Source organism: Sander lucioperca, chromosome 18, assembly GCF_008315115.2.
Source record: "Sander lucioperca isolate FBNREF2018 chromosome 18, SLUC_FBN_1.2, whole genome shotgun sequence".
In the NCBI taxonomy this organism is placed as follows: domain Eukaryota; kingdom Metazoa; phylum Chordata; class Actinopteri; order Perciformes; family Percidae; genus Sander; species Sander lucioperca.
This window is the reverse complement of record NC_050190.1, coordinates 25,299,478-25,316,402: the sequence shown is the minus strand read 5'-3', so window position 1 is coordinate 25,316,402 and position 16,925 is coordinate 25,299,478. Positions and strand designations below refer to the sequence as shown.

General features: G+C 39.8%; 1 protein-coding gene and 2 long non-coding RNA genes across 4 annotated transcripts; 2 read left to right on the top strand and 1 right to left on the bottom strand.

The window, feature by feature from the left end:
* Positions 1–1,063: 1,063 nt before the first annotated feature.
* On the bottom strand, positions 1,064–15,253 carry lgals3a (lectin, galactoside binding soluble 3a). 2 transcript variants are annotated; one of them, XM_031309883.2, is made up of 6 exons: positions 15,020–15,253; positions 14,575–14,592; positions 13,735–14,484; positions 12,434–12,522; positions 11,204–11,360; positions 1,064–1,483 (listed from the first exon to the last, which is right to left on the bottom strand). In XM_031309883.2, exons 2-6 carry the CDS (start codon positions 14,587–14,589, stop codon positions 1,328–1,330), a joined length of 1,167 nt encoding a protein of 388 aa, XP_031165743.1. In that variant the 5' UTR covers positions 14,590–14,592; positions 15,020–15,253; the 3' UTR covers positions 1,064–1,327. The 2 variants fall into 2 exon arrangements, with proteins under 2 accessions (XP_031165743.1, XP_031165742.1); XM_031309882.2 differs by lacking the exon at positions 1,064–1,483 and adding an exon at positions 8,621–9,691.
* LOC116057449 lies at positions 2,586–13,141 on the top strand. The gene is made up of 2 exons (XR_004106817.2): positions 2,586–2,741; positions 12,740–13,141. It is a non-coding gene; the product is annotated as an uncharacterized LOC116057449 (long non-coding RNA).
* Positions 7,084–8,059, top strand: LOC116057454. Its single transcript, XR_004106822.2, has 3 exons — positions 7,084–7,127; positions 7,190–7,857; positions 7,994–8,059. It is a non-coding gene; the product is annotated as an uncharacterized LOC116057454 (long non-coding RNA).
* Positions 15,254–16,925: the final 1,672 nt, after the last annotated feature.

Here is a 16,925-nt window from a genome sequence, read left to right as displayed (position 1 = left end):
GGCGGAACTGCAGGCTGACCTTTGAGTTACACAGCAGGGAGGCAAATCACAAATGCAAAACACTACAGATAAATTGCTCCCAAGATGATATTATGTACTTTTACTTTTACTATTTAATGTTAAATCTTCAGCTCTACATGTTTCTAGATTGCACACTGGACTATACATTGCACTGCTTCTATATGTGTTGTATAAATAAAGTTTATTATTATCAACTACTCTGTTATGCTGGTTTTGCACATTACCATATCACTACCTTTTGCACCACCCTCATTCCCACTTAATCAAATATTTCTATCTACACTATAACTTATATTATTCATACTGATATTATAAACTATACATATCTTCTGTGTGTATATACATGTATAGGTTTATTTAGTATATACATAACTGTATATCCTTCCCTTAAAAAAAAAATAGTTTTTCACTTTATTCTTTCCTTCATTGCTACTTTTTTATACTTTGTTCTATTTTATTGGTTTATTCTATACAAATTAAAATATTTGTTTATAGATTTTCTGTGTGTTTCCCAGAGAAATACACTGTAATTTAATACAAGTACTAATTACTAATTTATTACCAGTGGTGGAAGGAGTACTTAGATAGCGACAGCAATACCACACTATAAAAATGTCTGTACTTTTGATACTTTAAAGTACCTTCATGTCTAACTTTGATTCTGCAGTATGCATTTCAAATTCAATTGTTAACTATATTTTTCATTATCTCTTATTTTTTTGTTTAAAGCACTTAGAACAACAGTCAAAGAATGGATTGTGGTATATTAATGAAATAATAATGATGATTCTATCACTGTGATACTCCAAATGCACAGGAGTTCACCCAATAAAACCCTGACATTTTGACTGCAAGCAGAGAATTAGCTTTCTTCACTTTGGGGTAAAATAAAGAATGGGAACAGGGAAACTAGTATTTATTACGTGCACAGGCAGGCAGCTCATTAAAAGTTTACAATATTGTGAATCAAACATTATTATCAGCCATTGTGTGTTGCTCTTTATTTATAAGCATATCATCTCAAAATATTGTACCAGTTATTTTTGGTAACAAATCAGATTGATTTTGTGAGTGGCAAAAAAAAAAAATCATTCAGCAAAAGAAAGGAAAAGGATTATAGTGTGCAGCCCTGCGTTAATCTGTCACCTGTTCTGTATTAATGACTAAGTGCCAGGTGGACAAAGATTGCACTTCGCTGACTATTTAGCCTCAAAAACTCCATCAAGGTATTTGAAAGGATTTCAAATATGGTGGTAAAGTGTGACCCAGGACTCCTGTACAGCATGTGGTTTAGTAGCTCTGGGACTCAGCTCATGCTCGGGGTTGCACTGTGCAGGACGATGTCTCCCTTAACTTGCAGCAGGGTCACTTCCTCCAGCCCACCGACTCGGTGCTCGTACTCCAGCAGGTGGGTGCCGTCCACCGCCACTTTAAACAAGCCCTCCTCCACAAGGATCTTCAGCTGCAGGGGGAGCAATACTAATGTTATGCACAACCAAACTTCCAAATCCTGGAAGTGGAACGTCGTGGATATAGTCTACTTTGGGCTCTAGGAAAATGTGATCAGCATTTTCTTAATATTTTCTGATCAGGCCAAAAGATTCAATGAGAAACTAATTACTGGTAAATTGATAGTGAAAAAGGCAACTTAATGACATTAAGCTAATATAAGCTTTTTGATTTCAACTGACAAAACACTGCAGGAAAAAAATCTATGAAAAGATCTAGGCAAAATATGCAAATAATGTCTTTATTACTTTTAAAGCTGTGTTAACCAAGTTTGAGATCTGGGAGACTAATACTCATTTCCTACTGACTCAAAAGCCTGTCTCTCTTAGCTTCAGTGCCACTACTACTACTACACTTTACCTCAAAACGCTGTCCCTCAACAAATGGGAAGCCTCCTTCCCGCTCCTCTGACCCCCAACATCCATCTAGGTTGGAGTTTCTGGCAATTATTTGCTCAGCAAATCGAGGATTGAAGTGAAAGACGACATCTGAACCTTTGATGAAGTCAACTTTGAACCTGCAAGAAAAAGATCAGGACTTAGTGCTGCTGACAACGAATCCTTCTTTCTGCCCAATTAATTAAAAAATAAACGTGGTATGAACAAACAAAAAAACAGTAATGATAATTCATTTTAGAAGAGATTTTAGTTTTGCAAACAAACAGCGTCATTTCACTGTCAACAACAGCCTGTTATTAACAAATGTAAAGTAAAAGATGTGCGTTAAAACAGTGAGTGGCAAGCAAGATGTTTCACCGGTGTGAACCACATGTTGAAGATGACCACACTGCCATGGTCTGGAGGATTAGGATGGCTGCAGAGATGTTATTTATCAAGCATCCAGTTATGTTCCTCAGAGAGCATCACTGACAGCAGAATTAGAGGATGATTGTTGTTCTTACCTGTCTCCACCAGGAACAGGCTCCCCGTCTATTGTGATTACAAGGCCTGGAGAAATTCCCCCAGGAAGTGGGAGATCAAACGACGTCATCTGTAAGAAATATTTTGATTTTTAAAATCCCAAAAACACATTTACCATGCTATTTTTAGAAATTAAGTTAAAAAATGCAAAATGGGAAATTTTGATTGACTGTTTATTAAGCATAAATACACAAATAGAAACAGTGTTTACCCTGTTTAGGGCAAAGGTGGAATTGTTCACACATTTTATCGCTAATACTCTGAAGTGCTAAGTATCACAAAATAGCAAAGGTATTTTTAGTTAAACATTCCTAATGCACCCCAATGAGTCACCATCTCCATTTAGTTCAGCACTGATGCAATTCACAATGACTAGTCAAGACAACGACAGAAAAAGTCAAAGAAAGTAAAATCAGTCTTCAACATTTTTACTACAAGTCATCAACTGTACAAACTGACAGAAGACAAAACAACTTTAAATTATAACCATGTACAAAAATGGCAAGGTAATGTGAAAATAGTGACAATCAGCACACACATAATCATAGCCTACTTTGATTTTTATCAGATAATATAAAAGTGGCCACTTTAGCTGTATATTAGCGGGGATATAGTTTTTAAATATCTAATTAACTGATGTTACATTGGTTACCGACCTAGCTTACAGCAGCTGTTAGTTAACGTTCATATGGTTAGCTCGCTTGTTTATATTAGCTCCTCGGTGTCAAACGAGAAGAAGTACAGGTGTTGTAGAACTGCTTTTCCTACTATATGACATGTCAACATGTCTGGTTATGGTTGTCTAAGCTACTGGATGCCTAAAATTTCCCTCTGGATGAATAAAGTATCTATCTATCTATCTATCTATCTATCTATCTATCTATCTAACATTACAACTCTCGACAAGGAAGTTGATGACGTATTCTGACGGGAGGGCGGGCACACGCGTACACACACACACACACACACACACACTCTCACTCTCACACACACACACACACACACACACACACACACACACACGGTGAAGACCCTGTGACAAAAATGTTTTAAAAGTCATACATTAATAAATACACCCAGCTAAACTAAACATTTATGGATTAGACGTTCTCTTAATACATCCATGGATTAGACCCATAGACTGTTAATATGAATGGAGAGAGCATGTGTGACGTCACCAATTGGTTTGTGGAGATCTGCTAGCTTTCTTCTACTGTCTATGGCTATGAGTCGTCGAGTTTGCCGTTACGGGCGGCAAAATTACGAATCCCACTATGGCCACGCCAAGACCCATCAATTGGTTGGGGTTAGGCATTTGACCCTGAGTGGTTAAGGTTAGGATAGCCGACTGGTCAGGGGATAGGACCTGAACAAATCAGGTTACGTTACCTTGCGTAAGCATGGATGCCTGGCCTATAGTAGCTATTGAAGGGCGGTTCTTGGTGTGGCCATAGTGGGAAAAAAATATTGCTTACGGGCGCCATAGACAGTATATAAAATGGACCAACAGATCCCGTTGCTCTGGACGGAGACCAGTGAAGGATATTAGAAGCACTTTTCCGGTGAGCGCTGAGCGTTACTGCGCAGCCTCCAACTGAGAGAGACGATGTAAATGTGACGTGAGCAACCTGTCTGAAAGTTGCAAGTCTTCTGGTAGCTGTGCCAAGAGAAATCTCAATCATTCCCAATCTTGCAGAGACGGAGAGCGTAGGTATATGTTAGGAGATAATATAGGCACAGGCTAATTATTGCTAACTAAAATGCTAGTTAACATTAGTAATTAAACTTAAACAGCTAATGTAAGTCAAAACTGCTTGCGAGCTTCTTCTGTACTATATGGTAATTCCTCTACTATTTGACAGTAAGTCGCTTGGTTATGACCATAGACTGTATATATACTAATATATACAGACCATAGACTGTATATATACTAATATATACAGTCTATGGTTATGACACAATCGTTAGCCTATTTTTACAAAAACGTCTGCTAAGGAGCCATAACGTGAGATACAAGGTAATGGAGCCTTTTATACATTGTCTTGTTTCTTTAGAAATAAACAATGGACAAATAAAGTCTTTAAACTCTTCAGATGTAAAGTTATTCGCTGTCAAAGTGACGTCAAAATGAATGGCAGTCAATGGAATACTAACGGGAGGCGATGGCTTGGTAGCATCAAAATGGCGCCATAGGAGGTTCGTGCTCTGAAGCAAAGCTTATCCCCTTGGTTCCACACTGAATCCACACATACTGTATATTAAAGGTTTTTCGCCAAGATATTCCCCAAAATGATGTGCCTATTTAAAAAAATTAAGTGCTGTAGTACAACCAGCAGGGGGCTTTGTATGTGTGGAGTGATTTGGGAAGCACTAGAATCAATAACAGTGAAGCTATTGAATTTTTTTCCAATATAAATATATTACAAATAGGCTGAGCCAGCTATCCAAAAATGTGTGGGTGTAGTATGTTGATAGGAAGGCCCTAGATGTGTGGAGTGATTCTGGAAGAGCTAGACTCAATAACATTGACGGTATTGATTTTTTTCACAATAACAATTCATAAAAAATAGGCTGAGCCAGATTTTCAAAAACTGGCAGGTGTTGTATGTTCATAGGGAGGCCCTAGATGTGTGTAGAGATTTTCGAAGAGCTAGACTCAATAGCATTGACGGTATTGAATTTTTGAACAATACAAAAATCATTAAAAATAGGCTGTGCCAGATTTTCAAAAAGTGGTGGGTGTAGTATGTTGATAGGGAGGCCCTAGATGTGTGTAGAGATTTTCGAAGAGGTAGACTCAATAGCATTGACGGTATTGAATCTTTTAACAATACAAATTCATTAAAAATAGGCTGTGCCAGATTTTCAAAAAGTGGCGGGTGTAGTATGTTCAGAGGGGGGCCCTAGATGTGTGGAGTAATTTGGAAGCACTAGGCTCAATAACAGTGAAGCTGTTGAATTTTTTTTTTTTGTATCCACTTTCGGTTTTGCACTTTGTAGACGGTCCCTAGACGCTCGACTGAAAGCAGAACGCTCACAGGGATGCATTGTATTTATCCACATATGTAGACGGTTCTTTCGGATAAAAACCCGGTTGTAGCTTGTTGTCTACCTTACTACGGTTATATAGAGCTGCCTATTGTGTACGTAACACGTTTCTTTTAAGATCTATTGAACCGCAAACACGCGAATCTTGCGAATCTGTCAATTTCTGTCTAACTTTACCGAAGTTTCAACACTGGCGCATTTACAGAAATGTTGATTAATGTGCATTGTCCTAATCAAATAAATTTACAAACTTACCTTACTAGGCGAGCTATTTCTTGTATTTCACTCGTTTACACTAGCTAGACTATTGTTTTCTATAGCCAACTAAAATAGTCCTTTATCTTTACCTCAAGTAAATGTAGCTGAAGTGAAGCAAGTAAAAGTCATTAACTTACAATTTCACTCTGTATCACTCACTGTGTGTGCGGTGGCAAGTCCAGACCAAAGATTTGCGACGAGACGAGATAAATCCTGCAGCTACTTGCAACCATACATCCATGCTTGCAACACACCGGTCAGCAGCATTCTAAAAGCTGACTGTTTAAACCAATGAGAAGAGACAAGACGGTGTATCATCTTCATAGCCATTGACTCTTTGTAGGCCTACTTCTGTCTAACTTTCGACTTTCCGGCTTTTTTTGTAGCTGGATATATTATTTGTTGTTTCTAGTTATGAATTTGGATAACGTTAATGCAGTGAGATACTTGCTACAGTTGCATTTTGAGTCATAAATCGGCAAAAACATTTTATTTCTCTGATTTACTGCTGTGTTTTAATGCTGCCTCTCTCTCGTCAGTAACTCTCTACCTCTCTCGTCCACATACCGTTACCGTGCAAGCGGCCGCTCGTGAGCCTCTCTCTAAAACACTGCCATTTCGACCAGTTGACAGTTCGTGAAATAAAAATAAAACAGACTGCAGTGCACGACGACACCAACAGATGAATGGTGAAGGAAGATTGATTCCACGTAGTGAGTGATACAGAGTGCACTGTACAAAAAAAAAAAAAAAAAAAATCTAATTATTATTTTTCTTATTATTTGGGGGGGGGGGGGGGGCTTAGGAACATTTTGAGGTAGCTTCAGCCCCCCTAAAATAGGCCTAACGACGTCCCTGCCTCCACTCTCTGTGCAACATCGATAGTTTATCAGAATAAGAAGCCGCTTTAATGGCCGTTTTGAAGCCTCAAGTTTGGCGATACGGGCGTCGCCATCATGGTTTTTTTGCAACTGGATGTGACGATTTTTGATGAGAGTGTGGAGCTGGGGAGGATGATGCGGCCAAGCCAGTTCAGGTTAAGGTTACTTTATTTATATCCTTAGGTAAATGTGTTGCACAGTTAAAAAGTGCAGGGCATCCACGACACACAGTTTCAGACACCACATACAACATACAGGTGAAACTCGGAAAATTAGAATATCGTGCAAAAGTTCATTTATTTCAGTAATTCAACTTAAAAAGTGAAACTAATATATTATATAGACTCATTACATGCAAATCGAGATATTCCAAGCCTTTATTTGTTATCATTTTGATGATTATGGCTTACAGCGTATGAAAACCCCTAATTCAAAATCTCAGAAAATTGTGAAAAGCTTCAATATTGTAGTGTCACACTCTAATCAGCTAGTAAATCCAAAACACCAGCAAAAGGTTCCTGAGCCTTTAAATGGTCTCTCAGTCTGGTTCAGTAGAATTCACAATCACGGGGAAGACTGCTGACCTGACAGTTGTGCAGAAAACCATCATTGACAAAGCCTCAAAAGGTAATTGCAAAAGAAGTGGGATGTTCTCAAAGTGCTGTATCATAGCACATTAATAGAAAGTGGAAGGTAAAAGTGTGGAAGAAAAAGGTGCACAAGCAGCAGGGATGACCGCAGCCTGGAGAGGATTGTCTGAAAAAGGCCATTCAAAAGTGGGGAACTTCACAAGGAGTGGACTGAGGCTGGAGTTACTGCATCAAGAGCCACCACACACAGAAGGATCCTGGACATTGGCTTCAAATGTCGTATTCCTCTTGTCAAGCCGCTCCTGAACAACAAACAACGTCAGAGAACTGGTCTGTTGCTCTGTGGTCCAAAGTCACCTTTTCTGATGAGAGCAAATTTTGCATCTCATTTGGAAACCAAAGTCCCAGAGTCTGGAGGAAGAATGGAGAGGCACACAATCCAAGATGCTTGTGTTGATTTAGGGAGACATGTCGTCCACCGTGCTCTTTTAAGTCCAGAGTCAACGCAGCCATCTACCAGGACATTTTAGAGCACTTCATGCTTCCTTCAGCAGACAAGCTTTATGGAGATGCTGACTTCATTTTCCAGCAGGATTTGGCACCTGCCCACACTGCCAAAAGTACCAAAACGTGGTTCAATGACCATGGGGTTACTGTGCTTGATTGGCCAGCAAACTCACCAGACCTGAACTCCATAGAGAATCTATGGGGCATCGCCAAGCGAAAGATGAGAGACACGAGACCGAACAATGCAGAAGAGCTGAAGGCCGCTACTGAAGCATCCTGGTCTTTCATAACACCTCAGCAGTGCCACAGGCTGATGGCATCCATGATCCATGCCACGCCGCATTGAGGCAGTAATTCATGCAAAAGGGGCCCAAACCAAGTACTGAGTACATACGCATGATTATACTTTTCAGTGAGGCAGAGGGCATTTCTGCATTTAAAATCCTTTTTTTATTGATTTCATGTAATATTCTAATTTTCTGAGATTTTGAATTTGGGGTTTTCATAAGCTGTAAGCCATAATCAACAACATTATAACAAATAAAGGCTTGAAATATCTCGCTTTGCATGTAATGAGTCTACATATTAGTTTCACCTTCAGTTAAATTACTGAAATAAATGAACTTTTGCACGATATTCTAATTTTCCGAGTTTCACTTGTATAATGACAATGAGTTAGTTATATTTTTTATTATCTCTATTATTTTTTTTGTTTAAAGCACTTAGAACAACAGTCAAAGGATGAAGTGCGGTATATTAATGAAATAATAATGATTCTATCACTGTGATACTCCAAATGCACAGGAGTTGACCCAATAAAACCCTGACATTTTGACTGCAAACAGAGAATTAGCTTTCTTCACTTTGGGGTAAAATAAAGAATGGGAACAGGGAAACTAGTATTTATTATGTGTACAGGCAGGCAGCTCATTAAAAGTTTACAATATTGTGAATCAAACAGCATTATCAGCCATTGTTTGTTGCCCTTTATTTATAAGCATATCATCTCAAAATATTGTACCAGTTATTTTTGGCAACAAATCAGAGACCCAATCCCTTCCTTCCCCCTTTCCAACTTTTTACTTTAATTTGAGCCTCACTTTTTAGACCATTAGATATGACTTCAACATGAAATCATAATTCGTAAAACATTGCGCTACCCTCCGGTCTGAGACCTCAGGAGGATTAATACTGAACAAAGGAGGAGCTCAAAGTCAGTATATAAATACATCTTAAGAAGAAACTTTATCATTAGCCTACTGAATGTTAGCAGGCCAGTAAGGTGTGTGTGTGTGTGTGTGTGTGTGTGTGGGGAAGAGAGAGATTGATTTTCAGCATCACACTCATGCATTACAAAGGCTTATCAAGATCTTGATATAAAGAACAGAATAATTAACATACACATACTGTAAACAAAATACAGCATACTAGTGGAAAATATGTTCCACTTGGCCTACAATCTTTTAGGTATAAATTAGTATTTCCTTAAAACGCCTGTTTTAGATGCACTATATCTCATTCACTACTTTGATACTGTTATGTCATAAAATATATTGATTTTTGTGAGTGGCAAAAAAAAAAAATCATTCAGCAAAAGAAAGGAAAAGGATTATAGTGTGCAGCCCTGCGTTAATCTGTCACCTCTTCTGTATTAATGACTAAGTGCCAGGTGGACAAAGATTGCACTTCGCTGACTATTTAGCCTCAAAAACTCCATCAAGGTATTTGAAAGGATTTCAAATATGGTGGTAAAGTGTGACCCAGGACTCCTGTACAGCATGTGGTTTAGTAGCTCTGGGACTCAGATCATGTTCGGGGTTGCACTGTGCAGGACGATGTCTCCCGTCACTCGCAGCAGGGTCACTTCCTCCAGCCCGCCGACTCGGTGCTCGTACTCCAGCAGGTGGGTGCCGTCCACCGCCACTTTAAACGAGTCCTCCTCCACAAGGATCTTTAGCTGCAGGGGGAGCAATACTAATGTTATGCACACCATGCCAAGTTATCATGGGTTCATGCAAGTAGAGTTGAAACAATTAGTCCAATAGTTATTTAACAGAAATTGAATCGGCAATACTTTTGATGATCAATGCATCAATTAAGTCATTTTTTTGAACATGAATGCCAAACATTCTGTGCCTCCAGCTTCTCAAATGTAAATATTTGCTGTTTTTGTTGTCTTCTATGATAGTAAATTCAATATCTTTGGATTTTTGACTGTTTGGCTGAACAAAGCAATCCAACAATCAAATATCAAAACAAGCAATCTGGAGACATTACTTTGGGCTTAGTCTCACATTGCCAGACGGTCTGGCTAGTCCACACAGCAGTCCAGGATGGGAGAAAAACGTGTTCTGGTTTATTGGCATTTCTTTAAACCAATCACAATCGTCTTGGGCGACACTAAGCTCCCCACGGAGCCATGGTGCGTCTGCAAAATAGCCTCGGGAAGGTTGTTTTAGTTGTGCAACAGAAAACTCAGATTGGACAGATAGTCTAGCTAGCTGTCTGGATTTACCCTGCAGAGATCTGAGGAGCAGTTAACCATAGTCCTCAGAAATCCACCGGAGTTTAAAATGCCAACACAATGGATGCCCAAATGAGTGAAATCCAGGGGAATTTCCCTCGGCAACGGAGCAATCCTGGAAGTGGAACGTCGTGGATATACGTGGACTACTGTGATCAGCATTTTCTTAATATTTTCTGATCAGACCAAAAGATTCAATGAGAAACTAATTACTGGTCAATTTTTTATGGAAAATGCAACTTAATGACATTAAGCTAATATAAGCTTTTTGATTTCAACTGACAAAATACTGCAGGAAAATATCTATGCAAAATATGCAACGAATGTCTTTATTTATACCTTTAAAGCTGTGTTAACCAAGTTTTAGATCTGGGAGTCTAATAGTCATTTTCTACTGACTCAAAAGTCTGTCTGTCACTGATATGAATGGGTTAGTACAGGTTTTATAGACCTGTGACACTGCTTCCGATCATATCATCATGTGACACAGATTAAATATGTTAAACACGTCACAATGTTACTGTAAATTTTCATTTATTCTGGCTGATTAGACCGCTTCTTATGCCGGTTCATGTAATTTCAAAGTTATCCTAATTACGAGGTCCCAGCTTGTAAATAGCATTCATGTCAACAGCCATGTCTTAATTACGAGTGGGAAACTTAGACTTTTTTTTGATAGTTCTGATATATCTCACTTGACAGCCAAAGTCTGTGGACCAAGGGCATAAAACTTTAAACATTTAAATGAATATTGTGTTATACCATCAATCCACATTATTTTGAATGCTCACTTGACCAAACTGTAATCATACAATCATCTTGAGTTCAAGCACAAAAGTGAAAACATTGACATTAACATTGTAAGCCTCAATTATGTTTAAACTATGGACCTTCTTTGAGTTTTCAAATCTTAGCTTCAGTGCCACTACTACTACTACACTTTACCTCAAAACGCCGTCCCTGAACAAATGGGAAGCCTCCTTCCCGCTCCTCTGGCCCCCAACATCCACCTAGGTTGGAGTTTCTGACAATTGTTTGCTCCGGAAATCGAGGATTGAAGTGAAAGACGACATCTGAACCTTTGATGAAGTCAACTTGGAACCTGCAAGAAAAAGATCAGGACTTGGTGCTGCTGACAACGAATGCTTCTTTCTGCCCAATTAATTAAAAAATAAACGTGGCATGAACAAACAAAAAAAAAAACAGTAATGATAATTCATTTTAGAAAAGTTTTTTTCATTTTGCAAACAAACAGCGTCATTTCGCTGTAACAACAGCGTGTTATTAAAGTGGCCATATTATTAAAATAAATAACTTTTTCTGGGATTCGGGGTGTTATTTTGTGTCTCTGGTGCTTCCACACGGACACAAACTTGGCAAAAAAAACATCCATGCTGTTTTGAGTGAGATACGGGTTTCTGTATATAACCTGCCTTCAGTCTCCGGGTGAGCTGTTCAAAATCTGCAGGGCCGTCTACGTCACTAGCCTAAACATTTGGTGTGTGCTAACCACTTTAGCTAATACCACATCAGCTAGCTGTTTTTCTAACTTCAGTCAGTACAAGGCAGGATTAGCCGGGAGACTTCTTCTAAACGAGGGCGAACTTCCAACTTTGCGTGGAATACCTGCAGACGAGGGACATGTAAGTAGTTCTATAGTGCTGTAGCAGTGTTTCGCCATTGAGAACGAAGTGGCTAACCGCTAGCAGCGCTAGCTTCTAGCTAGTAGTCCTTACCTAGCTACTGCACATGTGCAACTCCCAACAAAGATGGAACAGAAGTGAGATGTCTCACTCTGTAGCTAAAACAGAGAGCTCAACACACAGGGTGAAAAGAGGAGCTGCAGCAATGTGCAGTACAACAAAAAGATGGTGTTTTTTTGAAAATTAAACCATGTAAACCTATTCTGATATAATCTCATAATACAATTATGAACCTGAAAATGAGCATAATATGAGCACTTTAACAACTGTAAAGTAAAAGTAAAAGATGTGCGTTAAAACAGTGAGTGGCAAGCAAGATGTTTCACCGGTGTGAACCACATGTTGAAGATGACCACACTGCCATGGTCTGGAGGATTAGGATGGCTGCAGAGATGTTATTTATCAAGCATCCAGTTATGTTCCTCAGAGAGCATCACTGACAGCAGAATTAGAGGATGATTGTTGTTCTTACCTGTCTCCACCAGGAACAGGCTCCCCGTCTATTGTGATTACAAGGCGTGGCAAAATTCCAGCATGAAGTGGGAGCTCAAACGGTGCCATCTGTAAGAAATATTTTGATTTTTATAATCCCAACAACACATTTACCATGCTATTTTTTAGAAATGAAGTTAAAAAAAATGCAAAATTGTGATTAACTGTTTATTAAGCATAAATACACAAACAGAAACAGTGTTTACCCTGTTTAGGGCAAAGGTGGAATTGTTCACACATTTTATCGCTAATACTTTGAAGTGCTAAGTATCACAAAATAGCAAAGGTATTTTTAGTTAAACATTATACAAAACTTTGACCCTGCCCACATTCCTAATGCAACACCCCAATGAGTCACCATCTCCATTTAGTTCAGCACTGATGCAATTCACAATGACTAGTCAAGACAACAACAGAAAAAGTCAAAGAAAGTAAAATCAGTCTTCAACATTTTTACTACAAGTCATCAACTGTACAAACTGACAGAAGACAAAACAACTTTAAATTATAACCATGTACAAAAATGGCAAGGTAATATGAAAATAGTGAAGATCAGCACACACATTGTAATCATACTTTGATTTATCAGAGAATATAAAAGTGCCTTAATACATTAAACATGAGTTCTGTGTAAAGGTGTCATTTTAAATCATATTGCACTTAATTAAAACAATACATTGCCCAGGCAGATTGAACACAAAAACCTAACTGTGTATATAGGCTTTGCCACATTTTCACGTGTAGCCTTATCAAACCATATGTTGATTCTGGAAGTGGTCCTTGTCCGACTGAAAAGTTGAGTTCATTGCTTTCAATTATATGGTGGATTATATCTGGGCTGAAAGACAAGAATACATTTTTGATAACTACTTTTTTATATTTGTTGATTCTGCTTCATGTTTTGCTTTGCAGCCCAGCAGAGCCCAAGATACAGAACACAATAATCCAAATGCAGGCCGGGGCGTAAAACCCTCACTGAAAATGCACCATCCTGCAGTAAATCCCAACAAGGCAGGAAACCAGCTGCAGTATAAGGCAGACACCAAACCAGTCACATTGAAAATGGTAGAAAAACCCTGTGCTAGAGTAGAATTGAATAGCTATATGATAGCAAGTGACCTGCTGCCGGTAGTAAGGATGGTGGCTGGTTGTAGTTCCCCACCATGAATCCCAAAAAGAGATGCTTCACTGCCCACCAGAGCAAAAACACACCAGAAAAGACATGCAGCAAGCAAGCAAGCAAGCAACATAATGTTATTTTAAAAAAGTGTTAGTACTCACCAGCATGCCTCCTGGAGCGGCAGGCCCACCGTATGGACCCATAGACCCAGGGCCAGGACCGAAGGGGCCAGGGGCAGGAGGGAAGCCTCCGCCTGCGGGTGGTCCCCATGACCCAGTGGGTATTGGGGGAAAGCCTCCAGCAGGGAATGCAGGGAAAGAGCCAGGGCCAGCTGGAGGGGGGAATCCACCTGGACCACCTGGTCCGTACATCCCATTGCCTCCTCCTGGCTGACTGCCTGGGAAAGGCACATTTGGATAAGGCCCAGGGGGAGCTCCAGGGCCAGAAGGAAATGGTCCAGTTGGGTAAGAAACAGGGCCTCCAGGTAGCTGTCCTGGAGCTCCTTCAGGTGGATACTGCCCAGGGAACTGCCCAGGGTACTGCCCAGGGTATTGCCCAGGGTACTGCCCAGGGGCTCCAGGGCTGGATGGGAACTGCCCTGGAGCTCCTGGTGCAGGTGGGTATTGTCCAGGTATCCCAGGACCAGGGGGGAACCCACCAGGTGCTGAAGGAGGTCCTGGGTACTGCCCTGGTGCTCCAGGACCAGATGGAAATGGGAACTGCCCAGGCGCCCCAGGGCCAGATGATCCACCATATTCACCAGGAGCGGAGGGCTGGGTGGGAGCTCCTGGGGCTGAACTTGGCCATCCTGGGTTTGCCGGAGGTGGAGGGTTACAGGCAGGGGCAGACGGGTTTGTGTTCCCTATTTTCTTTACATTGCTTGGGGTGTCGTCTCCTAAGGCATCTGTCAGCTAAAGCAGAAGACAAAGCGAAATTGAGTCTCTCTGTATACAACTGAAGACCTGTTTAACCACTAACATTGTGCAATCCTTTGAACTCACCGAGAAATCTGCCATGATCTAAAAAAAAAAACACAAGATAAGACACAACTTTCATTAGTTTTATTAGGAAGTTGTAACAACCGATTATAGTAAGCTGTCAAACACTGGAAGGTTTGTCATACAGAGGCTCTGAGTAATGGCAGAGTAGCTAAATGTTTCCATCCCCGACTGGTGATCAACAAAATCCATTTGGGCAGAGTCGAAATATCTTGACCAAACCTGAATATCATTCGACAAGCTATACAGATGCTACACTGACTTTAGCTGCATATGAACGGGGATATAGTTTTTTAAATATCTAGTTAACTGATGTTACATAGTTGGCTACCGACCTAGCTAACAGCAGCTAACTGTTAGTTAACGTTCATATGGTTAGCTCGTTTGTTTATATTAGCTCCTCGGTGTCAAAAGAGAATAAGTAGTAAAATGTGATATTTCGTACTACCTCGCCAGAAGATGAACTCCTCTCCAATGATATGTAGGTAACAGTTATGATTTATTCAGCTGTGGAAGCCAGTTAGCCAGCTAATTCGACCTGCAGAGCTAACGTTGGATCTGCTCTCACAACTAACGTTACAACAACTCTCGACAAGGAAGTTGATGACGTATTCTGACGGGAGGGCGCGTTTCGTAGCGCGCGCACGCACGCGCGCGCACACACACACACACACACACACACACACACACACACACCCTGTGACAAAAATGTTTTAAAAGTCATAAATTAATAAATACACCCTGCTAAACTAAACATTTATGGGTTAGACCTTAGCTCTCCTTTTCTGCAAGGTGACATCTGTGTCTATATTCCACTCAGGGCCGGACTAACTTCTTAGTGGCCGGGGCCCCCTGGGCAAAAATGAGTTTTGGGCCCCCTATCAACCCTCCACTCTCTGTGCAACATCGATAGTTTATCAGAATAAGAAGCCGCTTTAATGGCCGTTTTGAAGCCTCAAGTTTGGCGATACGGGCGTCGCCATCATGGTTTTTTTGCAACTGGATGTGACGATTTTTGATGAGAGTGTGGAGCTGGGGAGGATGATGCGGCCAAGCCAGTTCAGGTTCAGGTTACTTTATTTATATCCTTAGGTAAATGTGTTGCACAGTTAAAAAGTGCAGGGCATCCACGACACACAGTTTCAGACACCACAGATAATGGGACAATAAATAACAATACAATGGGACAATTAATAAAACAGTTATGAACTGCAATAATAAGGATAATAAACAAAATAAACAACAAAAAACAGTTTAATAATGCTCCAGTGCTAATCAAGCGGTGTCAGTGTTGTTTATGGTTGCAATGGCGCTGCGCTAAGTGCTAAAGGGGGGGGGGGAAGTTAGCGGTAGCTAGCTAGCTTGGTTGGCATAACGATGAACAAGACATTTTTAGGCAACTATATAAACCATAGAAAAGGACTTCTTTTTGAAACCAGGGAAGTCACCCCCTGCTGGAAATTAGATAGAATGCAGGTTTAAGGCACTTCTGCATTGGCTTCACTTATCAGGCCTGGAAGCTTTGTCCATTATTTACAGTGTACACACACACACACACACACACACACACACAAGTAATTTGACTCTGTTTTGTTGTTGCTCTTAATGTACTTACACAGAATAGACATACAGCTAAAACAAGGACAGAAAGCTGAACAAAGGTAAAAAATAATCATTTGACTACTATGTACAGATAAAAGTATATGAAAAAGTTTATATATATATGCATGCATACACATACATTACATATTATAAACAGATTACAGTAATGTGATAACACAGACATGTATTGAGTAATATGCACCCTGTAGGCTTCAAATCTGATTTGACCCGAGGCCTCTCTATAATACATGGAGGGAAAAAAACTATTTTGTGCTCTCAAATTGCTGGTTCATGTACCAATTACTATTGAGTGCTCTTGAATTAATCATTTGTTCATATGAATTTACATAACGCTATACAATGTTGTTAGCATTTTAACATATAAGGATGCTTTTGGGCACTTATGTGCTTTTTCCTGTTGGTATTCAAGTTTTTTTTTATATTGTTTCATAGTCTGCTACTTACCTAGTTTAGTGGTGTCAATATCCAGCGCAATATTCAGTATTCAGATGTTTTACTTTACTAGATTCTGAATAAAATGTTGCCATAAATTCCTAAAATGAAGCAAAGTTCTTTTCAGTAATTACTCTTTACACCCAGCGCTGCCTGTACTCAGAATGTAAAAATACTTCATTGCAAGTAAAAATCCTTCATTCAAAGTCTTGAATACAAGTACATTACTACCTTCCGCTGAATGTACTTAAAGTATTTAAAGTAAAAGTGCTCATTATAAAGAAAATTGCGACCTGCTA